A 25,163-nucleotide genomic window follows, 5' to 3' on the forward strand; every position below is an offset into this window, starting at 1 on the left:
ATTCTACGTCACTACCAGTCACAACTTGAAAATGCTTTTCCCTATGTCGATATTGTTTCTTTTCCCCAATTTCCTCAAATACATGCCCTCTTGTTCTCAATCCTTTCTGGAGTGGAGCATTTTTGTCTCTGTCTACTTTCTCCAGACTCCTCAAGATTTGGAACTCCTCTATCAAATCTCCTCCCTAACATCTCCAAGAAAAACAGGTCTGCTGCTGACTCTTGAGTGAGAGGGTGATGTTGTTTTAATAATGAATTGAATTGAATGAGCTTTATTGTCAAAGGTACTCAAATCAGTGCAGTGAAAAGTTGATGTCACCGCTTACAGCACTATTTTCGGTACGAAGATGCCTTGGTACAATCCCTTAGTTACAGAATAGAAAAATGAAGAAAACAAAGTTACATTCCAGCTGTACACAGTATAACCACATGTCAGGAAAACAAGAAACAAAGTTAAAATGGCAAACATCACAGTCTCTTTTATGGTTGGCATGGACTGGTTAGACCAAAGGTCTGTTACCATGCTGCGTGACCCTTTGATTCCATGACTCAATGGCTTAGAAGTAGAATGGGTGATGTTTCTGTGTGCACTATATCTTCAATATATTCACGTTTTAGGTTCAGTCTTCACAAAAGAGGCTATAATTAATCTGCAGAAATGTGAAAGGTCAGAACTAAAGGAAATCTGAAATAGTCAGAAAATGGTGCTTGACAAATTAAGAAGACTAATAACTGGCAAATCTCCAGGGGCCTGATAATTTGCATCTCAGGATACTAAGGGAAGTGACCATGGAAATATTGCATTGGTGGTTATCTTCCAAAATTCTAAGGGCTCTGGAACAATTCATGCGGTTTGGAGGGTGGAAAATGCAACCTTACTATTTAAAAAGGAAGGGAGACAGAAAAAAACCCAGAGAATTACAGAACAATTAGCCCAAAATCAGTAATGGAGAAAATGCTAGGGTAAGGTTTGGGAACTGGGGAGGAAGTGGGAGGAGTATGGGCCATAAAAAAACCGCAAGGTAACTCTCAGCATAGTCATCCTCTTCCTAATGCTGAGTCCCTCAATTAGGACTAAGGCCTTTTTTTCCAACCTCAAGGTGGGTAGCAGGAATTGGTAAAACTTCAGGCTCAGTCTTTCTGCTCAGGAGGAAAGTACAGTCAGTTCTGATATAACGCAATAGTCCCGCTCTTGTGTGATCTCACGTTTTAAGAAAATCGTACAATAGCCATGCCATTTAAACTAAAGGGGCTGAAACTACTTTAAAGCTAATATAGGTAAGGAAAGTTCGCATTCTACAAATAACAGTTTAAATTCTTCAGTTGTGATGAAGCCAAGCGCATTAAAGAAACACACATTAAAGCAGAACTGACTGTAGCAGGAAATGTGGGATTTTAATCCTTGTGGTTGTGGGATGAGTTGAAAGTGCAAACAGGAGACAAGCAGCTGACTTATCTTTAGAAGCAGTGACAGGGCTGTTAGCAGAATGTTTAAAAGGTCTTGTTCTGTGTAACTTCAACCCAGTCAGAATAAAAACTGGATTTGTTTTCAGCCCTCACAACCCATTTTTTCTTCAGCCCCCCCCCCCCCCAGTGCTCAACATATATCTGATCCATACAACATGATGCACCCAAACAAGTCCCATAACCCCAAATGCTTCCATGCCACTTCCATTTTGATTCACCTGCCATATGTTACATAAAAGCAATGAATCCTTGAATTACAGTGGAATATCTATATATGTGCTATAGACATATATATTATATTTAAAAGTTTTTAAAAAGAGTCATTCATTAAAAACATTTCACTATGTTAAATAAAATTCCTTTTCACTGCAGGACAATAAAAGCGTCAATCATACAAACCCATTAAAGTTTCAACAGCTGAAACCGCAAGCACATGAAACATTGTGAAATTGATAGCAGAGATCAGGCACAGCTGTCAATCAAGCAGATGCTTAGGTGTTTCAGCTGAATAATTGATGGCATAGCTCTCAGGCAAACTCCACTGTATAATTTAATCTTGCATAATTTTGTTAGCTTCCAGCACTCTCAGGTCAAATTCAGCAAGGACTGTTCACTATGCCTCATAAAGGTACAGTATCTTGACCCCAAACTTAGTGCACAACTCCCTTTTACACTATTATGACATCCAATTCTCTCCAGACATTTTATGTAGAAATTATGAAGCTTGTGCTAAATTAAGGACACTTTTGATCTCTTGGTCTGGGCTAGTTCAAACTTGTTTTGAATATTGAACATTTCTTAAACAATAATGCTCCAGATTATTGCAGGATGTCAAACAGAAAAAAAAATACTTTTGTCAACCACTTATGTTTAAATATAAAAAGAGTAAGACAAATGTAGTGCTGATAAAATTAGAATGCATACCAATATAGAGAGTCCTTCAGCATTATCTCTGGAACATGCCAACATCAATGGTGTGTTTTGAAGATCACCTTCCAAGTTTAGCTCAGTAGTTTTATGTGAAGCTAATACCTAGAGGAAACGATAATTTTGCAAAAGGCAATTAAAAATCACACATGAAAATTCTGAGCAGTAGAATTGAACTTAGTTAAGCAGTGTAAAACAAAAGATAGTCAAAAGACAGCCTGTCATGAAGTAGTCCATCAACTCCAACCACGCATTTTCACTGATCGCAGAAAGTCATGATCTAACCCTTACAATGATGCAAATATTTCCATCAGAATAAACCAGAATAATTGCAAATACACCAACTGCAGCAATCATTTATTCTTTTAGGAATATATCAGGCTTTCTATTAATTGGAGATTATAGAGAAATGGGAGTAGGCAAGTTATACATAATTCAATGATGCTTCTCTGCAGTTTCAAGCATCCCAGTAAAAGCCTAATTATACTTGGGGAAAGGGAAATGAAGCATTCTAACTGAACAGCACTATCCCAAAGGACAGAACTCTATGCAGAAATATCATTAAGTTAAAAATAAATCACTTAAGACCAAATGATTAGCTCATTATACAGCCAAGTACTCAAAGAAATTGCAATCACATGATTTGTACTTCTCTCGATTGAAACAGATATTTCTGAAACAATTTAGTCTACATTCAGAGATGTAAGCTTTTCCATTGGAGTGGAATGAAGACATAGGGTGAGAATAGCAGGAAATTTATAAGTTTCTGACTTGAACATTTAAGAAGATAATACACCGGCATTAAAATGGTGCATGTCTGGATGTGGGGACAATTTATGTGAATTTGAAAATCATCCTATAGCTTATCACTTTGTTATATGGCTAAAACATAAAATCAACTTCAACCTTCTACAGTTTGTCCACAGTAAAGTGCTTGAAAAGGAGATGCAACTGCCATACTATTTATCAGATGACTTTGTAACTGCTATAAGTTTAAACTCCTTTGCATTTGTAACACCATCTGAGCTTAATCCTGAGTGGGCACAGGATATTCTGAAAGGGGAGGGTGAGCAGCCAGAGGTCATGGTCTATATTGGTACCAACAAAATAATCAGGAAGAGGAATGAGGTCATGCAAAGGGAATTTAGAGAGTTAGGTAGGAAGCTGAAAAGCAGGACCTCTAGGGTTATAATTTGAGGGCTATTCCCAGTGACATGTGCTAGTGAGGCCAGAGATAGCAAAAGAGCTGGTGTAGGATTGAAGGTTTCAGATATCTGAATCATTGGGATCTCTTCCAGGGCAGGTGGGTCCTGTACAAGACAGATGGGTTGCACCTAATCTGCAGAGGCATCAATATCTTTGCAGGGAGGTTTGCTAGTGCCAGTCAGAAGGGTTTATACTGGTATGGCTGGGGTAGGAAACAGTGCAGTAGATCAGCAAGTGGAGAGTTTGATGAGAAGGTCAAAGTTATGTAAAGTAAGTCTAATAAGATGAACAGACAGGGCCAGGTTAATGAACATAGCAATGCTGGTAGTCTGAAGTGCAGTTAGAGCCATTGAGATCTCCAGCACGGAAACAGACACTTTAGTCTAACTCACCCATGCTGACCAGATATCCTAAATTAATCTAGTTACATTTGCAGCATTTGGCCCACATCCCTCTAACCCCTTTCTATTCATATACCCATCCAGATGCCTTTTAAATGTTGTTATTGTACCAGCCTCTACTACATCCTCTGGCAGCTCATTCCATACACACGCCATCCTCTGTGTGAAAAGATTGTCCCTTAGGTCCCTTTAAAATCGTTCCCTCCTACCTTTAACCTATGCCCTCTAGTTTTGATCTCCCTCACCCTGGAGAAAAGACCTTGTCTATTTACCCTATCCATGCCCCTCATGATTTTGTAAACCTCTATAAGGTCACCCATTACAGCAACTTGATTGAGAGAAGGGAAGGACTGGCAGTTCAACGTTGAAGGGTTGAGATGTTTCAAATGTGATAGAGATGGAGAGAAAGGGAGTTGGGAAGTTATATGACTGGTTTAGGAGCATGTCACAGCTGTACGAAGAGAGGACATATTAGAGGGCTCATCCAGTGAGGCAATATGTGTAGAACTTAAGAATAAGAAAGGTGCATCACTCTGATGGTATTACAGAAAAGGCATCCCAATAGCCAGTGGGAATTAGAGGAACAGATATATTAACAGATGATGGAAAAATGTAAAAGCTACAGGGTTGATGCATTGAATGATTTTAAATTCCTCAACATTAGATTGGTTCTTGGGTGAAAGTATTAAAGAGGTTGAAGGTATATACAACAGTATTAGGCAGGAATGGGAAAGGGATGGTTGTTTGAGGGTAAATCCACATCTGATATCTGAGAACCTTTTAAAAGCCAGTTGATCAGAGTTCAGGACCAGCATGCTCTCATGAGAGGAGGCAAGATAAGAATAGTAAGATTCAAGAACCTTGGAAGTCATGAGATATTGAACATTCAGTCAAAAAGAAAAAGAAAGCAAATCTAAGCTTTAGAAAATTGAAATCAAACAAGGCCCTTGACAAACACAAAGGAATAAGAAAATAACTTACACAAGGAAGTTAGGAGGGTCAGAAATCATAACATTCAAGGCATTGGGTCTAGTGTGAGAAAGTGGGACTCGTGTAGGCAGCAGTATGTTCTCGAAGGGCTGCATGTCCTCTTCTGTACTATATGACCCTATGAGCTTTTTTTCTGTCAGATAGTTATGTGACTTTGGAACTACCTGCCTCAGAAGGCAGTATCATTGAATATTTTTAAGATGGAGATAGATAGATGTTTATTATTGAGGGAATGTGGAATGTGTAAAAACCATGTCATTTTGTTTTGTGTTTGTAAAAACTGGGAACCAAAATAAGAACGGTGGCAGCACGGTCGCTCAGTGGTTAGTACTGCTGACTCACAGTACCAGGGACCTGGGTTCAATTCCTGTCTCAGGCGACTGTCTGTGTGGAGTTTGCACATTCTCCCCATGTCTGCATGGGTTTCCTCCGGGTGCTTCAGTTTCCTCCCACAGTCCAAAGATGGGCAGGTTAGGTGAATTGGCCATGCTAAATTGCCCATAGTGTTAGGTGCATTAGTCAGGAGTCAATATTGGATAGGGGAAATGGGTCTGGGTGGGTTACTCTTCGGAGGATTGGTGTGGACTTGTTGGGCCGAATGGCCTGTTTCCATACTGTAGGGAATCTAATTTTAAAAAAGAAAGACCTGTTTAAAAAAAAGTGTTTCAAAGAGTGACTGCAGCTTTCAGAAGCAAATTACCTAAAACTCATGTCACCCACACATCATATAAAAAGCTATTTGAAGAAGCAGCATTTGTAGAGCTGCAAACAATTTGACATTCAGGAGGGTATACCAATGCAACTTTTGCTGGCACAAGCAGTTGATTGGTCTAAGGACTAGTGACAGTTATCAATGACAGATTTTTTTTTCCTGCCAATAACTGTGTGATCGGTTCTCACATAACACTGTACAACAAGGAGTCAATATTCAGTGTAAACTCAATGAAATAAAACCATTTGTCTGTCCAGCAACAGTTGCTGTAAGCTGTGACTTTTAATTGGTAAGTGAGAGACGTTATATGTATGTACCAGCTGCCTTACGGAAGAAACCAGGGAAAGACAACAGAAACAATGCTGTGGCCAGCATAAAATTCATCAGGATTATCTCAACACTACCTGTGATCAAAAACGCCTGAAATGTCTTTCCAGTGTTTTTCTCCCCTCTGTTATAATCTATTTTACCCTTTCTGTGTGTTGTGTGTGTGCATGTGTGTGTGTGTGGTGCATATGCAGAAACCCAGTCAGTGCTTTTTATTAATTTGGATCTGAATGTCAGGTAAATTGGAGAACTCTGTGCACATCATAAAATCTTTAACTTTAGTGACGAATTAAGGAATAGCTGAGTTTGATTTCCAGAGGCAAAGGAAACTCAAAACATAGATCAGCCTTGATCACATCAAATGGCGAGTAGGTTTGAGAAACCTAATGACCTACTTCTGGTTCTAATTCATATGCTTTGGGTGGCATGGTGGCTTAGTGGTTAGCACTGCTGCCTCACAGTGCTAGGGTCCTGGGTTCAATTCCTACCTTGGGCAACTGACTGTGTGGAGTTTGCACACTCTCCCCACATCTGCATGGGTTTCTTTTGGGTGCTCCAGTTTCCTCCCACAATCCAAAGATGTGCAGGTCAGGTGAATTGGTCATGCTAAATTGCCCATAATGTTAGGTGCATTAGTCAGGGATGAATGGGTCTGGGTGGGTTACTCTTCAGGGGGTTGGTGTGGACTTGTTGGGATGAAAGGCCTGTTTCTATACTGTAGGGAATCTAATCTAATCTTGGCAGCATGCTTTCTCACTGTCTAAACCATCTCTGCATTGTCAACCAGCCTATCAAATGTTAATGATTCCTATATAAGTGAATCTTGCAGATGTTTGTATGAGGCAATTGATAGAGTATTGGTTTTGACTGGAGCTAGAGGAAAAAATTACATAGCAGAGGAAAAAGGTATTTAATTATCTGCATTACACCACTGAAGATCATTAGTCAATTCATCTTGACCTTCCACCTATCAAAATGAATTTAAAAAATGGAAAATCAATGCAAGAGGTTTATAAAATCATGAGAGTCATGGATAGAGTAAATAACAATTTTTTTTTCCTGTGTTGGGGAAGTCCAGAGCTAGAGGGCAAGGTTTAGGGTGAGAGGGGAAAGATTTAAAAGGGACGTAAGGGGCAACCTTTTCATGCAAAGGGTGGTGTGTGTATGGAATGAGTTGCCAGAGGAAGTGGTGGAGGTTGGTACAATGATAACATTTAAAAGGCATCTGGATGGGTATACAAATAGGAAGGGTTTAGAGCAATGTGGGTTAAGGGCTGGCAAATGGGACTAGATTAATTTAGGATATCTGGTCAGCATGGACAAGTTGGACCAAAGGGTCTGTTTTCGTGTTGTACAACTCTATGACTCTGAATGATTCTTGTGTTCCTTCCAGATGAACAGGAACATGAGCGCCATGGTTGCTAAGGAATGGCCTGTTCTGTCACCTGAGAAACTGTGTACAGCACTTGGGAAATAGGGGCGATTGTCACATGGAGAACAGTGCAATGTTTGAAGCACAATAATTCACAATCATTTTTTCTTTGTAATAATAAAAACAATCATTAACTTTCTTACCTTTACCACTGAATTGTGACTTATAGACACAGCCAAATGGAGAGGTGACATGAGTGCATTATTCAGAATATTGGGGTTTGCATCTTTGTCAAGTAAAGCTTGGGTACAAAGTGCTTGATTTTTCTCTGCAGCCCAGTGTAAAGGTGTGTTTCCATTTGAATCAATCACATTTAAAACTGGAAAAGAAGCAAAACACAATGCACTCTTTGACTAGACGTACTTCAGTTTTTAGGCAAGACGTTATGAAATTATCCCTCAAATGATATGAGTCCACTCAAGAACTCTGTTTTCCAGAACCGTCATTGTGGCTTGTTTTATTTTGTGATATATCATTAATTCTTCATTAAAGTTATTTGATCACCATGCAATTACAGCTGGATGGTGTGCCCAACTCTACATGTACATAAAGGCATGGGTTCTCATTAGGCTGTATCAGCATCTGCAGTGGAATTTGCTCAAAATTTGTCAATCAAATACAGGAAATTTTAAGCACTAATTATGCTCAGCATGATTCAAGTTTTCATGATACTACTGCTGGGTTAAAAAAAATCAAGCTCAAAGCTGGCCTTACCCACAAACTTGGCCAGATCCCAAATCAAATTGATCGTTTTGCACATTGATGCTAACCATAAAATGGGGTAGCAGATCATTTGACCTGTGAAGCCCTTAATGACTCACTGCAAAAGCAGATTAGCTGGCACTTCACCCCCAGAGCTGTACTTGTGAGTTATTCTGCACCTTTGCCAAGAACTCACTCCACAGAGGCCGGTATCACCAAATCACTCTTTATTTAAACATGGAGCGTCCTTGACACTGATCCAGCTTCATCAGAGCCAGCTTTCAGAGTGAACAGAACCTCTGACACTCCTGTTTATATCTGTCAACCGGGACTCCTTCATCAGACCAGATTAACCACCCAGTCAGGACAAATATTCTATGAGGACCACTTGGCTGACCTCATTACAATCACTGCATGCCTCCCCCTCTGGGTCTGAGGACATAGGCCAGTTATGTTTTGTAGCTCCTCTTGGGGAGTTTTAGCATCATGTCAAATTCCTCCAACACTGTCTCTGATACAGGCAGCATGTAACATACAGGAGCTCACCTCCAGTGCCTGGAGTCTCTCAGAAGAGCTCCCAGGAGGACCAGTTCCACCACAGAACACACCAGATGGCCTCCTTCTTTAGAGACCGCAATTTCCCTTCCCACGTGGTTAAAGATGCCCTCCAACGCATCTCATCCACATCCCGCACCTCCGCCCTCAGACCCCACCCCTCCAACCGTAACAAGGACAGAACGCCCCTGGTGCTCACCTTCCACCCTACCAGCCTTTGCATAAACCAAATCATCCGCCGACATTTCCGCCACCTCCAAAAAGATCCCACCACCAGGGATATATTTCCCTCCCTTCCGCAAAGACCGTTCCCTCCGTGACTACCTGGTCAGGTCCACGCCCCCCCTACAACCCACCCTCCCATCCTGGCACCTTCCCCTGGCACCGCAGGAATTGCAAAACCTGCGCCAACACCTCCTCCCTCACCTCCATCCAAGGCCCTAAAGGAGCCTTCCACATCCATCAAAGTTTTACCTGCGCATCCCCCAATATCATTTATTGCATCCATTGCTCCCGATGCGGTCTCCTCTACATTGGGGAGACTGGACACCTCCCAGCAGAGCGCTTTAGGGAACATCTCCGGGACACCCGCAGCAATCAACAACGCCACCCTGTGGCCCAACATTTCAACTCCCCCTCCCACTCTGCCAAGGACATGGAGGTCCTGGGCTCCTTCACCGCCGCTCCCTCACAACCAGACGCCTGGAGAAAGAACGCCTCATCTTCCGCCTTGGAACACTTCAACCCCAGGGCATCAATGTGGACTTCAATAGTTTCCTCATTTCCCCTTCCCCCACCTCACCCTAGTTCCAAACTTCCAGCTCAGCACTGTCCCCATGACTTGTCCTATCTGCCTATCTTCTTTTCCACCTATCCACTCCACCCTCCTCCCTGACCTATCACCTTCATCCCCTCCCCCACTCACCTATTGTACTCCATGCTATTTTCTCCCCAGCCCCACCCTCCTCTATTTTATCTCTCCACCCTTCAGGCTTTCTGCCTTTATTTCTGATAAAGGGCTTTTGCCGGAAACGTTGATTTTACTGCTCCTTGGATGCTGCCTGAACTGCTGTGGTCTTCCAGCACCACTAATCCAGAATCTTTTCTTCAGATGCCTAGCGCATCGAAATGGAAACATCTACCATGTCCATCTCAGATTCCAAGGTATCGTTAACACCTGCTGGAGAGGGAGAATCCACAGGTTCCAGAAAGGCAGGTAAGGAGCTAGGCACGTTTTGCTCCCACACCATTTGCGAGTTTGCACCATTTGCCTCTTCCATACAGTCTGACTCTATAATTCAGGTCGCCAAACAGAGGCTAAGCCAAGTTGAGAAGCTTGTTGAAGGCTGTGGAGTCATGACGATCTGTTCCAATGAGAAGGTAAGTTATCTTGGGGTTGAGGAATTGCAAGATAAAGTGATTCTTCTCACCCAGAATTTGAGTACTAAGGTGACAGGTAACTGTCCAGTGATAATCCATCTCATTCTTTACTCTTCCTACCACCTGCCAACACTTCTCAGAAGCGGAATATACAACTCAATGCTGTAATTGAGGCAAAATCTATGCTTTTTAAAGATTCATTACAGCTTCTTTTCTTGTACTCTATGCCTTCATTGAGAAAGGCCAGGATCCTTCATGCGTCTCTCAACCTGTCCTCCCCTTGCACACATATGCTCCTACCACTCAGTTTTAGAGTTGTATCCTTTCATTTAATTTTCTCCACAGAATATATCACTTCATACCTCTCTGCATCAACATTTCATCTGTCCCTGCCTATCGATTCCACTGACTGGGACATCAGGATCCATCTCTCTCCTCATAAGACTTTCAGGTTTTGTGCCATTTTCAAGTTTTGGAAGTGTGCCTGCTTGACACAAATGCAATCCCTAGTTAACATCAAGAAAGCGTTGATCTTAGTTGCAACATCTGGGTACCACTCTCAATAGCTTTGTTCAGTTAGAAACTCAACCAATCACCACCATAATAATAACACAAAAGAACTGTGGATGCTAGAGATATGAAACAATGTAAAGTTGAAATTGCAGGAGACCTTCAAGAGGTCTGGCACCATCCGTGGAGAGAGAAACAGAGATGACATGTTGAGTTCCTTTCTCAGCTGGGAAAAGTGGTATTTATGCTGAATATGAGGGGGTGAAGGTATGAGTAGATAGGTGGAGGTGGAGCAAAAAGAGAGAAAATGTTAAACAGGCAAAGGAATTGCTGATAGTAAGCCTGGGAAGAAGAGACGCTACATTGGTGGCAATGGGCACAATGAGTAATTGAAAATGAATTGGATGTGCTAAAAGCAAGCCAAGTCATGACAAGATCTGGTGCTGTGGGGGTAGGTCATGAACATGGAAGGATGTGGTCATGCTTTAAAATTGTTAAATTCAATCTTGAGTCCTGAAGGCTGTAAGGTCTCCACGCAGAAGACGAGGTGTTCTTCCTCCAGCTTACACTGAGCCTCAATGGAGCACTGCAGCAGGTCTGAGACAGAAATGTTGGCCAGGGAACACAGTGGTATGTTAAAGTGGCAGGCAACTGGAAGCTCAGGAGTTATTTTTACAGACACCTTCTCTGTTTCCTGCCTCTTATCCAGTTTCATATCTGGGCTGCTATTTTCCATTTTGTTCCATGAGAATTAACAATGCTAGATAGCCAGTAGTGAGCAAAGTGGAAATTCTATCCCAACTGTATTTCTCAGTGAGCACTTTGTAAGTAACCTTAATGAATACAATAGCTAGACTTGTCTGTGAATGAGTGCCCATTAGCTTAATGTTTGTTCATCCAATACACTAACACAACTAAAGATATTTGGAGGTCCACATTGAAATGTAAATGAAAATGAATGGGATTGTACTGTGGCTACAAGATCAGGTCAAAGGCTCCGAATTCTGCGGTGAGTATCTCACCTCTAGTCTCCCCAGTAATTGTCCATCATGCCCAAAGCATAGGTCAGGAATATGGTGGAATAATCTCCATTTGTCTGGATAATGCAACTCTAACACCATTCAAGAAGGTCAGAGTATTGAGTACAGGAGTTGGGAGGTCATGTTGCGGCTGTACAGGACATTGGTTAGGCCACTGATGGAATATTGCGTGCAATTCTGGTCTCCTTCCTATCAGAAAGATGTTGTGAAACTTGAAAGGGTTCAGAAAAGATTTACAAGGATGTTGCCAGGGTTGGAGGATTTGAGCTACAGGGAGAGGCTGAACAAGCTGGGGCTGTTTTCCCTGGAGCGTCGGAGGCTGAGGGGTGACCTTATAGAGGTTTCCAAAATTATGAGGGGCATGAATAGGGTAAATAGGCAAAGTCTTTTCCCTGGGGTCGGGGAGTCCAGAACTAGAGGGCATAGGTTTAGGTGAGTGGAGAAAGATATAAAAGAGACCTAAGGGGCAATGTTTGAACAGAGGGTGGTGTGTGTCTGGAATGAGTTGCCAGAGGAAGTGGTGGTGGCTGGTACAATTGCAACATTTAAGAGGCATTTGGATGGGTATATGAATAGGAAGAGTTTGGAGGGATATGGGCCGGGTGCTGGCAGGTGGGACTAGATTAGGTTGGGATATCTGGTCGGCATGGATGGGTTGGACCGAAGGGTCTGTTTCCATGCTGTACATCTCTATGACTCTATAACTCTAAGTTGACACCACCTGGCATAAAGTAGCCTGCAGATTGGCACCCTCTCCACTCCTTTTACCAGCAACAGACAATAGCAGCACTGTCTACCATTGACAAGATGAACTGCAGGAACTCGCCACTTCAACAGAACATTCCAAATAGATTATCTTTACAAGGACATAGGAGCAGACACATGAGAAATCACCATCTGCAAGTTCCTCCCCAAATGACTCACTATCCTGATTTGAAAACACATCGCCGTACCTTCACTGTCACTGGGTCAAGGTCCTGAAACTCCCTTCCTAACAGCATTGTCTACTGACACCAAATGGCTGCTCCAGGTCGTGAAAGCAGCTCAGCAGCGCCTTCTCAAGGGCAACCAGGGATGGGTAATAATTGTTCATCATCGGCTCAGCGATGCCTACATACCATCAACAAATTCTAAAAAATGAATTGTTTGTTTCTTTAAAAAAAAATCAATGGTTATACTTTAGATGTACGTTTAATCTTGCTGTTGTTTTCAAAATAAGGAAACCCTCATGTCACAGCAAATCAGTTGTTATACCATTCTTCAAAAGACTGCAGAACATTTTTCCTCTATTGAAAATGCAATATATCTTTTCTTTGCTCAACAACTAATGAACTGCTGTAAAAGGTGTGAAGGGCAGCTTTGAGCGATGCAATTTCTGATAACATTATTGCATCATTGTGCTATGATGTGTAGCAAACAACTAGGCACCTGCAGTGGTAATGATTTTCAATTTGCTGATGAATTGCCTAACTAGAATCACTTTCCAAAAGTTTTACAATTCATTGCACTAGCATTCAGACAAAAAATGCCTCTGTATGATTTATTTTCTTCACAGTGAATGGAATACTTTGGAATCCTGTCTTCACTTAACTCACGAACATTAGGTCTGACCCATATTAAAATCCAGGTATTTTAGCTTATTTCTCTAACTGGGAAAGGCTGTGCAATTTTAAAACTGAAAGGATCTTACTGCACACAGACACAAACTGTTTCCCACTTTAAGGAGAAAGTGAGGTCTGCAGATGCTGGAGATCAAAGTTGAAACTTTATTGCTGGAACAGCACAGCAGGTCAGGCAGCATCCAGGGAACAGGAGATTTGACGTTTCGGGCACAGGCCCTTCTTCAGGAATTCCTGAAGAAGGGCCTGTGCCCGAAACGTCGAATCTCCTGTTCCCTGGATGCTGCCTGACCTGCTGTGCTGTTCCAGCAATAAAGTTTCAACTGTTTCCCACTTTAGCCATCTAATTTCCCACCTTGTAGAGTCATAGACTCATCAAGTCATACAGTGCAGAAGAGGCATTTTAGCCCATTGTTCTGGAATTAAATGTTTAAAAGATAAAGTCCCCACGTTCCCAAGAGACCATAAGGCTTCTTGTTAGAGAGAGAGAGGGAGAGAGAGTTAAAGCTGTTGGTGATGGTTTACCCTGAGTGTCATCACCCCAACCCCCAGGCAAGGGGAAAAGTTCATAAGGAGATAGTACCCTCAGCTAGTGTGGAAATTGAACCCATTACTATGCAGTGCAAACTGCATCCAACTGTGCTAACCAACTCCCTAGCACTTAGTTCAACAGTAAAAATGCATGAAGGGCTTATCCCCGAAATGTCGACTCTCCTGCTCCTCAGATGCTGCCTGACCTGCTGTTCTCTTCCAGTACCACACTTTCGACTCTGACTCTCCAGCATCTGCAATCCTAACTTTCTCTCAGAAAAAAATTGATAACTTGCTTGTTGACATTTTCCATTTAAATTTTAACTATGATACAACTCGTATACAAGAGTGGCAGGGAATAATTTTGGAAATAAAAATCAAGATACATTATGGGTGACTGAATTGATATTAACACTATTACACTTTCCCGCAAAGGGATATCCCTCGCTGTGAAGGAAGGTGTGTGAACAGGAATTTTGATTATCAAAATTATTTAAAACAAAATTATTAAAACATCCAAGAGATTTACAGTACATCAAATTGTTAACAGTTAAAGCAACCCCCAACTAATTGGAAAGAACTTAAGCATAGATTTATAAGCAAAATATGGTGGATGCTGGAAATCTGAAATAAAAACAGAAAGTGCTGAAGAAACTCAGCGAGTCTGGCAGAAATATACAGAAGTAATGTTTCAAGTCTGATATGACTTTTCTTCAGGACTGAGAGGGGCTGGAAAATGGTTTTTTTTCTACGCTACTGACAGAGAAGAAAGAGAAGAAAGAACAGATGATAAGGATGTCCAAAGCAAAAGACAAAGGGAGTGCTTATGATGATAAAGGAGAATAGAGTTGTTAAACGAGTAAATAGGGTAACAGCGTTAAGGAACAATAGAGATGTAAAATGGGTGCAAATGATAGATATGAAAAGGAGAAAACACATTCATTCTGCAGGCAGTTAATTCAACAAGATATAAACAAAACACAGCTAGGGGTGGAGGTGGATGTAAGAAAATTGGAGGACAGAGGTCATGCTGTGAAGTTGTAGAGTTCAATGTTGAATCCAAAAAGTTGAGGCACTTTACAGTCTCTAGTATTTAGCATTTATTTCCAGAGTTTCAGAGTATCCTCTCTCTCTTACATCACCCCTCGCCATGTCTTATTTGTGCCTTGTTGACTTTCATCACAGCAGCACAGATCCATTTTCTCCTTCTCACACCTTTTCATGTTTGTCTATTTTATACCTCTATTGTTTTGTTACCACCATTTACCGACAAGGGAGCAAGCTATCCCAGATCTGGTCCGATGTAATGAGACAGGAATAATTAATGATTTCATAGTTCAGGATCCTCTTGGAAGGAGTGATCATAGTATGGTTGAATTTTGAATATGGATGGAGAGTGTGAAGATGAGATCCAATACCAGGGTCCTGTGCTTGAATAAGGTGGGCTATGATAGAATGAGGGAGGACCTGGCTAAGGTAAACTGGAAATAGAGACTTTATGGTATGACAGTTGACAAGCAGTGGAGGACCTTCAAAGAAATTTTTCAAAGTGCTCAGCTAAAGTATACTCCAATGAGAAGGAAGGACTGTAAGAGGAGGGGCAATCTGCCATGGGTGTCCAAGGAAATAAGGGAGGCTATCAAATTGAAAGAGAAGGCATACAAAGTGGCCAGAAACAGCAGGAATCTGGAAGATAGGGAAAACTTAAGGTCAACAGAAAACCACAAAAAGAGCTATGAAGAAAAGTAAGATGGAGTATGAGAAAAAAACTAGCATAGAATATAAAGACAGATAGCAAAAGCTTTTATAAATATTTAAATCACAGGTGAGTGGCTAAAGTAAATGTTGGTCCTTTAGAGGATGAGAAGTGGCAGTTAGTTATGGGATATGATGAAATGTCTGAGGCACTGTACAGGTATTTTGCATCGGTCTTCACATCAGAGAACACTAATAACATGCCAGTAAGTGACGCAGAAACAAAGGTAAGTGAGGACCTGGAAGCAATTATTATTATGGAAGAGGTAGTGTTGGGTAAGTTGATGGAGCTAAGGTTGGATAAGTCTCCTGGCCCTGATGGAATACATTCCAGGGTACTAAAAGAGATGGCAGGAGAAATGGCAGGTGGACTGGCGGTAATTTTCTAAAATTTGCTGGACTCTGGGGCAGTTCCAGCAGATTGGAAAGCATCAAATGTGATGCCACTGTTCAAAAAGAGAAGTAGACAAAAGCTAGGGAATTATAGACCAGTGAGCTTAACCTCTGTCGTGGGGAAGATGCTGGAGTCTATTATCAAGGAAGAAATAGCAGGCAATCTCGAAAGAAATTGTCCCATTGGGCAGATGCAGCATGGGTTCATGAAGGGCAGGTCATGTTTAACAAATCTTTTGGAATTCTATGAAAACATTATGAGCAAGGTGGACAACAGGGACCCAGTGGATGTGGTATACCTAGATTTCCAAAAGGCCTTTGACAAGGTGCCGTACATGAGCCTGTTGCATAAGGTAAGGATGCATGCTGTTAGAGGAGAGTATTAGTATGGATAGAGGATTGGTTGACTAACAGGAAGTAAAGAGTGAGGATAAATGAGAGCTATTCTGGCTGGCAATCAGTGACTAGTGGTGTGCCTCAGGGATCAGTGTTGGGACTGCAATTATTTACAATTTATACAGATGATTTGGAGTTGGGGACACATGTAGGGTGTCAAAGTTTGCAGATGACACTAAGATGAGTGGCAGAGCAAAGTGTGCAGAGGACTGTGAAACTTTGCAGAGAAACATTGATACATCGAGTGAGTGGTCAAAGAACTGGCAGATGGAATACAATGTTAATAAATGTGAAGCTATACATTTTGGTAGGAGTAACAGCAAAATAGATTATTACTTGAAGGGTAAAAGGACATGCTGATTTGCAGAGGGAACTGGGTGTCCTTGTGCGTGAATCACAGAGGGTTGGTCCACAGGTACAGCAAGTAATTAGGAAGGTAAATGGATATTTGTCCTTCATTACTAAAGGGATTTAAGTTTAAAAGCATAGAGGTAATGTTATAGCTGTACAAGGTGCTGGCAAGGTCACACCTGGAGTATTGTGTGTGCAGATTTGGTCTCCTTATTTAAGAAAGGATGTACTGGCACTGGAGGGCGTGCAGAGGAGGTTCACGGGGTTGGTTCCAGAGTTGAGGGGGTTGGTTTATGAGGAGAGACTGCATAGCCTGGGATTATATTCACTGGAATTTAGAAGAATGAGGGGGGATCTTATAGAAACATACAAAATTATGAAGAAAATCGATAAAATAGAAATAGATAGAATGTTTCCATTGGTAGGTGAGACTAGGACAAGAGGGCATGGCCTCAAGATTAGAGGAAGCAGGTTTAGAACTGAACTGAGAAGGAATTTCAAAACTCAGAGGGTTGTTAATCTTTGGGATTACTTGCGCAGGGAAGTAGTTGATCCTACTTCAGTAATCGCTTTTAAAGCGAAGAGAGATACTTTTTGAAAAATAAAGAAATGAAGGGATATGGTGAAAATGCAGGTAAGTGGAACTGAGTCCACAAAAAGATTAGCCATGATCTTATTGAGTGGCGGAGCAGGCTGGACGGCCTACTCCTGCTCCTAGTTCTTCTGTTCCTATGTTCTTTATATTCCCTTTGGCTTTGTTCTGGGAACACTCACATTTTGTCTCTCTTCCTTTCCCTCTATCAACAGCATGAAAGCCACCATTTTCCTGTCTCTCATAATCCAGGCCAGCTGTGTTTCTCCAACATCTTCTGTTTTTAGTTAAGCACTGGGTTTGCTGTTTTAGGCCAGGTCAGATAAAGTGAGTGGTCAGTTTAGTCTCTGCCCTGCCAACAGCCAATTAAGCATCAAACATCCAAGAAGCAGCTGTCTGACAAGTAGACAACCAATCAGTGACAGAGAGGGACTACCACATCCAAACACAAAACTAGGCCTCAGTCTCATGTGGCGCAAGGGTTACATTGATGAACAGGAACCTAACAAAAACGCAGCTTTAAATAGACTCCTACTTTCACAATCTCCTCATTTTTCTTATTGGAGCCTCTAAATAATTATTAAGTTTAGTCAAAAATATGAAATTATTGTCACTTTCACTAGCAGATTCTACTGCTCAATGCAGCCAGGCCTTTCCTTCCACACTTGGGGCACCTTGTCTAATTCCCCTATGAAGTTCTCCCAAACTTTTTCCCATTCGATGCCTACCTAATGCAGTGGGCAACTAAAGGTTCTCTACAATTGGCATTTTACAGGCTCAATATTTAAGGTATTTGATGATGTTAAAAACGGTGGTTGGGTTGCTGATTTGTGCAGCTGCTTGACTTCAGTAATGTCTAGAATTAGCATGCTGGCATCATATTACTGACCAAATGCCAAGAGGAGGAACTTATGGTCAAACTAAATGCTGACCAAACCCAGACTGGAGCCATAAGTACAGACCCTAATTACCACACACTCAAGGCAAATTCAAATGTGATTGCGAATTATTGAAGGTTGTGTATTAACCATAGGGTCGGATGGTGGAGGGGGGCATTTTGCGATGAGTTTAGGCAGCTGGCGTGAAGGAGCTGTGCTGGCTGAAGTAGCTTTTGAGCCTCCAGCATCATTCTGCCCCATAGTGGAGTTGTGGCATGCACCCAGATTCAATGGCCCTCAAGTAATTGAGAATGCTTCCTAAAGAAGAAGATTAGATATACAGAACAACCTTGATTATCCGGATATCAATTAAGGGCGGCACGGTGGCTCAGTATTTAGCACTGTTGCCTCACAGCGCCAGGGTCCCAGGTTCAATTCCAGCCTTGGGCAACTATCTGTGTGGAGTTTGCACATTGTCTCTGTGGGCTTCCTCTGGGTACTCTGGTTTCCTCCCACATTCCAAAGATGTGCAGGTCAGGTGAATTGGCCATGCTAAATTGTCCATAGTTGTAAGGTGCTTTTGTCAGAGGGGGGTGGGTTACTCTTCAGGCGGTTGGTGTGGACTTGTTGGGCCAAAGGGCCTGTTTCCACACTGTAGGGAATCTAGCCTAACCTAATCTGAATTTTGGATTATCCGAACAAGATCTCAAGGTCCCTGTAATACAGATCCCATATATACTGTATTTAAACCTAAAGCAGTCAGCTGATATTAACAAGCATCCAGAAATTACTGCTTTAAGTGTCTTTCTTACATTGAGTTTCTTGTAGTCTCGAATGAAAGCTAGTCATGTGCCAATAGAACTGTTCTGAAATTGTTTGCTTGCTCTCAATATTACACTTTCAAGATCAAAATGACTTTAAGTCATAAAGTTATTGGCATGAGAACTCAAACCTTTTTAATGCAAAATGTCAGAGGTAATAAATTCCATAGGTTGCAAACATAAATGTCCTCAAGAATGACATGACGACAGCTATGTAATGAATTGATACAAACTGCTGCATAAGCGTAATGCAAAATCATTAAATGAAAATATATGGGGACACTTCTGCAAGGTGACATCTATGGCACCTTCATTGTTAGCAGTAAACACATGTTAGGAATAAGACATCTCCTGATCACTGACTGATGTTACATCCAAGTTTGTTATCTTTGTCTTCCTCTATTTCTATGTTCCCTAACTACTTTTTAACTTAAAACAAGAACTGTGGGCATGTGACCATGTGACAGAGGGGAGCAGTGTATGGTACAAGTGATCAGTGTGCCCAATGGAATGGAATGGAATGGAATAGAGTGAAGTCAAACTGATTTTAATACTGGGGAGAGGGGGGCACATGCAGCCATTTATTGGCCATTTCGACCCTTATTCTGGACACTTAAAATAAACTACGTTCTTATTGAGAGAGTGCTTCTGTTTCAATACCTCCACCAAATAGCTGTTATCTGCATGACAGTGAGTTCTGGAAGACAATTGAGCAAAGTGATAGGAGATTCATCTTTGAGCAGATCACCAGCAGATATAATCATACCTGTAAATGCAGTAAGAGCCACTGAATAATGAGCAACAGCAGGATTTCTAAATAGTTTTCATTTCACTGACCCTGAAACACAGCAGTCAATGATAGTCCTAGTCATTTGCTGCATGAAGTCAGTGTTAACTGGTGGCTCAGTAGTTAGCACTGCTGCCTCAGCACCAGGATTTCAGTTTGATTCCACCTTCATGTTTGCACATTCTCCCCATGTCAGTGTGGGTTTTCTCCCACAGTTCAAAGATGTTCAGGTTAGGTGAATTGGCCATGCTACACTACCCATAGTGTCCAGGGATGTGTAGTCTGGGTGGATTAGCCATGGCAAATGTAGGGTTAGGAAGATGGGTCTGTGTGGTATACTCTTCAGGGGGTTGCTGTGGACATGATGGCCTACTTCCACACCGTAGGGATTCGATGAAGTTGAGTGACATTTTTGGGAATCAGCAATGATTCATTTTGATGTTTATTCTTGACACACTAGTAATTACTGACGATTATCATACCTTTTATTTGCAAACTGATGCCAATGCCTTGCAATTTATTTCTAACATAACATTGGAAGAACTCAAAATGTCACTTGATGCAAGTGTTCATTGGTTAATACTCCACAGTCGCCTTGAGGGTCCCCAGAACGCCAAGGGTAAGGTAATTCTGGTGGAGATCCAGTATCCCAGAGTGCTTTTTCATTACATAGCCTCTGAAAACTAAACGTTCCTCTGACACAAAAGGAAGGAAATCCATAACCGCTAATTCCTGGCCTCTACACCCAAATCTCCAATTCTTTCACTAACAACACAGATCTTTGTGTTAAAACAGCTACCCCAAACTATCCTTGTTATCTCCTTATCGACTGAAATCAATGGCATGTGAGGTTTTAGGTCTTTATAAGTTTAACCAGGCAACCCATAATTTCCTGAAGAAGGGCTCATGCCCGAAAAGTCGATTCTCCTGCTCCTTGGATGCTGCCTGACCTGCTGCGCTTTTCCAGCAACACATTTTCAGCTCAATCTATAATTTCCTTCATCTTATCAGTTGGTGAATGCACAGTTCCGAGTCACACAGTTGAAGCAAAGGATAGACTTCCCATGCTTGATTTCAACTAAGTTAACACAATGAGTGGCAAGTTGGTTATGAAAATACCACAATATACATTGGTGTGGCTTATGTTATTGTTATGTATAAACAGTGAACACTTTCGTGCATGTTATATCTAATTAGCACTTACCTTCAAAGTTGGCATGATCAGTGATCAGTGTCAGAATGTCAAGGTGACCTGCTCCAGCTGCATAATGCAGTGGGGTTGCTTTATGATCATCCATTCTGCTGAGGCAGTCAACATCTTCCTCCACTAACTTTTCAATCTGTGCGACATCTCCGTTATCAACTAGCTAAGAGATAAAATCAAATTTCAAAATAGTGCATATCCAAATTAATAGATAGCACTTTTCACATCTTGCAGTGTTAAAAATACTTGTCATATTTCACATGGGCAAGAATTCATCATTTTTTCTTCAAATGCTATATTTTATATGCATACCTTAAATATGTTTCCATCCATCTGTGAAGTTAATTCGTGCACATTTTGTACTGTTGAATAAGCATTATTTACATGCCCTCTTTTGAAAAGATTTTTCATTGCACTTTTTTTCATTGTTCTCTTAATATACCTTGCTTCCCTCTCGCATAGTTTAATTTTCTTTTAGACGTGTATTCACAAACCTTCGAACCTGAAAAGCAGTAGTACAACTCTAACAGTTAATAAATCAGTCAAGTGTGTTATTTGACAACAGAATTGGCAAGCATTAGTAGCAGTACCATCATCAATTTGTTGATGTATCACACATAGTAAATACATAACAGGATATCCAAGTAATAATGACATAAAGCTGCTGCAAGACCAATAAGTGATGGCTGCTATTAGTTACCGGTAGATATAACTTTACCCTTTTAATTGTCATTATAGTTTTTCAGCCAGGAGAAAGTGATGACTGCAGATGCTGGACAATCAGAGTAGAAAAGTGTGATGCTGGAAAAATCGCAGCAGGTCAGGCAGCATCCAAGGAGCAACATTTCAAACATAAACCCTTAATCAGAAATGCCCAAAACGTCCACTCTCCTGCTCCTCAGATACTACCTAACACTATATTTTGTCAGGCAACTTGCTGAAAGTGCAAAATGGAGATGACACATAACAATCTGCAGGGTATTCAGGATCTGCATGCACAGGGCAAGTAACATTGTCCGTAATCAACCACAATGGAGCGTTGTGAAGTTAGGACACAAGATTGGACAAGGAACTATAAGTTCAAGTTGTGAATTCATATTAAAACTAGGCACAGGAAGAGAGGGAAAGGTACATGGGATTAAGAGGAAGTAATATAAAGCTAGAAAGAAAATCGTTAAAAGAGTAAATTTTATACTTTTTAACAACTTTTTGAACTGTTCAAAGACATTTAAAACAAAAGGAATGAGACTCCACATCCCGGTATTTGATTTTCAGTCCCAAAGAAGTTGACTGTCAGTAATTTGCATTCACAACATTTTAAAATTATTTTTAGACCTAAAGTAACATGGTTTTTCTATCTCTGGCAAATGCATTTCATATCTAGAAACATAAGAACAAAAATTGGAATTCAGATCATCAAACCTGCTCTGCCATTCAATTAGATCATGTCTCATCCTATACCTCAATGTCATTTTCGGTCAGTTTCCCCATAAGCCTGTCATTAGTATCAAGAAATCTATTGATTTTTGTCTTGAAAATTCTCAATCATTGAACTTGCCAGTCCTCTAATGTAGAGAATTCTGAGATTCTTCATCCTCTGAGTCAAGAAATTCCTCCTCACCTCAGTCTTAAATGGCCCATCCCTTATTCTGAGGTTATAGCCTGGCTACCATGCCCACCAGTGAGGGGAAAAGTCCCATCTACATCCTCTGACAATGTTGGGTGTTCCTCTGAACCATTGAGCCTGGACTGACACAGCTGGCAATCTTGGACTGGCGTAGCAATGTGGCTATGGTCTCCTCTGCCAGGTGCGTGGAAGAGAATAGGCCCACTCTATATGACCTTATCCACAGGGACATCCATTTCACAGGCTGCAAATTGGGTCACCAATCTTCCCTTATCTACCCTGTCCGATGCAAAAGATACACAGGGCATCTCCAGACTGACAGCCCTTGACCAGGTACACAATGGCCTTTTAAATATGGCTCCAGTGCCAGGAATCCTGGGATATCCCGGCAGTAGGGAGTACTTCCCCTACAGCACACGGGAGAGCCCAGCAGGAGGGCTGCTATGTGGTATGGTTAATGAGGCAAGTTTGAGACAATAGTGGGAGAAAACTCACTAAGGTTGGCAGAAAGAAACTGCACATGAAACCTGTCACAGATGGCACTTGGCCGATTTCAGGTAAGTCCTATATCCTGATCCTGGGCCAAATCTCTAGAACTCACTACCCAAGTTGATCATGCAATAATTGGACATAAGAGTTAGACAATAAGTAAGTGAATAGCCAAACTATTAAGACATAGATTTTAGTCAAGGAAAACAATAATCATTAAAATCGATGCTGTTGCAAAAGGTTCAGGGAAGAATATTATTCCATAACAGTAATAAATAGCAGCAGCTTGCCAAAGGAAATTATTTTCCCAGGGTCTGGGTAAACATCAATGGCTCAGCAACTAGCATTGCTGCCTCACAGTGCCAGAGACCCGAGTTCGATCCCTGCCTTGGGTTACTGTCTGTGTGGAGTTTGTACATTCTCCCTGTGTCTGTGCAGGTTTCCTCCCACAATCTAAAGATGTGCAGGTGAGGTGAATTGGCTGTGCTAAATTGTCCATAGTGCTCAGCAGGGTGGGTTACTCTTTAGAGAGTTGGTGTGAACTTTTTAGACTGGATTAGATTAAAACAGGCCCTTCAGCCCAACAAGTCCACACCGACCCGCCGAAGCTCAACCCACCCAGAACACTACATTTACCCTTTCACCTAACACTACGGGCAATTTAGCATGGCCAATTCACCTAACCTGCACACCTTTGGACTGTGGGAGGAGACTTGTTGGGCTGAAAGGCCTGTTTCCATACTTGTTGGGCAGAAGGGCCTGTTTTCATACAGTAGGTAATCTAATCATAAAAATTCCATTGATGTATTAGGATTTCACTTTCCTCAATCATGTTTTGTTCCAGTGGAAAGGAGCAGCAACAGCAAAGCTGATATAAATACCCTGCCCCCCCCAAACTATGGTCCAATTAAAATAAGACCATAACGCAATAAGATATAGGAGCAGACATGAGGCCACATGGCCCAGTCAGTCTGCTCTGCCCTCCAATCATGGCTGATAGGTTTGTCAACCCCATTTTTCCGTTTTCTTCCTGTAATCTTTGATTCCCCTTGGCAATCAAGAATTTATCTATCTCTGTAAAACATGATGGTTTAGCTCTTGTTCAAACAAGAAGCCCCCAGATTGTCTGCAAGACTTGGTAAAACTGCAGGGCAGTAATTTTTGTTTTTAATTCAGTTCATGGTTTGAATGGTTGAGGAGGTCAAAGGCATCGTCTACATGCTGTCAAGGCAATGGCTGACTCAAATGGAGTCGGGGACGGGGTGGGGGGGAGTGGCAGGCAGCTGGGGAATGGCATGTGGCTGGTAAATGGAAGCAGATCTTCTGGAAGCTGCCAGAAAACAGCAAAAACTTGCCAGCAAACAGGTAAGTCACCAGGAGATGGTTTCTGGAGGATCTGCCTGGAGGTGAAGCAAGCATAAGAACATGAGAGACCAGAACAGTCCTTTTGAGACCCTGAGGAAACTCTTGTTGCTCTTTTTATCATTCTTTCATCAAATGTGACATGTGGACTGTAGTGTAAAAGTATAGTGTGAATATGTTCATCAAGTAGTTTACCTGATGGTTGGGAAGTGATATAAGATCACATGGCTACTGGAAGCTGGTTTTATCTTGCAGCCTCTTGGCTGATGTTATGGACCAAACCAAAACCCCTCAAAATATTCAGATGACCCTCATTTCTTTCTTATTTTAAAGGTAAATGTAGGGTGTTGCATTCCAGATTCAGTTTGACTGGTCAAATTACAGGACTTAAAGTAAAACATAATTTATTTATCCACTATAGTGGACAACAAAATAAAGAAGGAATTGGAATAATCTAACTCTGCTGGAAAACTTCACAGAATAACAGACACAGTAACTATTACTAATTAGCTGTTTCAATGTAATAACATCCCAGAAATACACCCTTGGCAAAAGCCAAATTCAGAAACCAGACTGTCTCCCATGCAGCTCCAGTAGTCCTGGAGCAAAAGAAACATTAAGAGAAAATTCTGACAGAGTATAGCAGTTAGGAGAGATTTACTGCAGCTTTCAGCCTGCTGAGACCCCAACAATAACTGCTGCTACTGAAA

The 25,163-nt window shown here is 41.5% G+C and overlaps 1 protein-coding gene across 1 annotated transcript in view; it reads right to left on the bottom strand.

The window, feature by feature from the left end:
• Positions 1-25,163, bottom strand: part of trpa1b (transient receptor potential cation channel, subfamily A, member 1b) — a 133,702-nt gene that overhangs the window by 79,741 nt on the left and 28,798 nt on the right. The window contains exons 2-4 of the mRNA XM_087985804.1: positions 20,976-21,134; positions 7,605-7,780; positions 2,391-2,498 (exon numbers count right to left, since the gene is read on the bottom strand). Coding sequence (XP_087841930.1) covers positions 2,391-2,498; positions 7,605-7,780; positions 20,976-21,134 — 443 coding nt within the window. The remainder of the gene's footprint in view (positions 1-2,390; positions 2,499-7,604; positions 7,781-20,975; positions 21,135-25,163) is intronic.

Source organism: Chiloscyllium plagiosum, unplaced genomic scaffold (assembly GCF_037043375.1).
Source record: "Chiloscyllium plagiosum isolate Xiang-an unplaced genomic scaffold, Cpla_swu_hap1 HiC_scaffold_4, whole genome shotgun sequence".
Lineage (NCBI taxonomy): Eukaryota > Metazoa > Chordata > Chondrichthyes > Orectolobiformes > Hemiscylliidae > Chiloscyllium > Chiloscyllium plagiosum.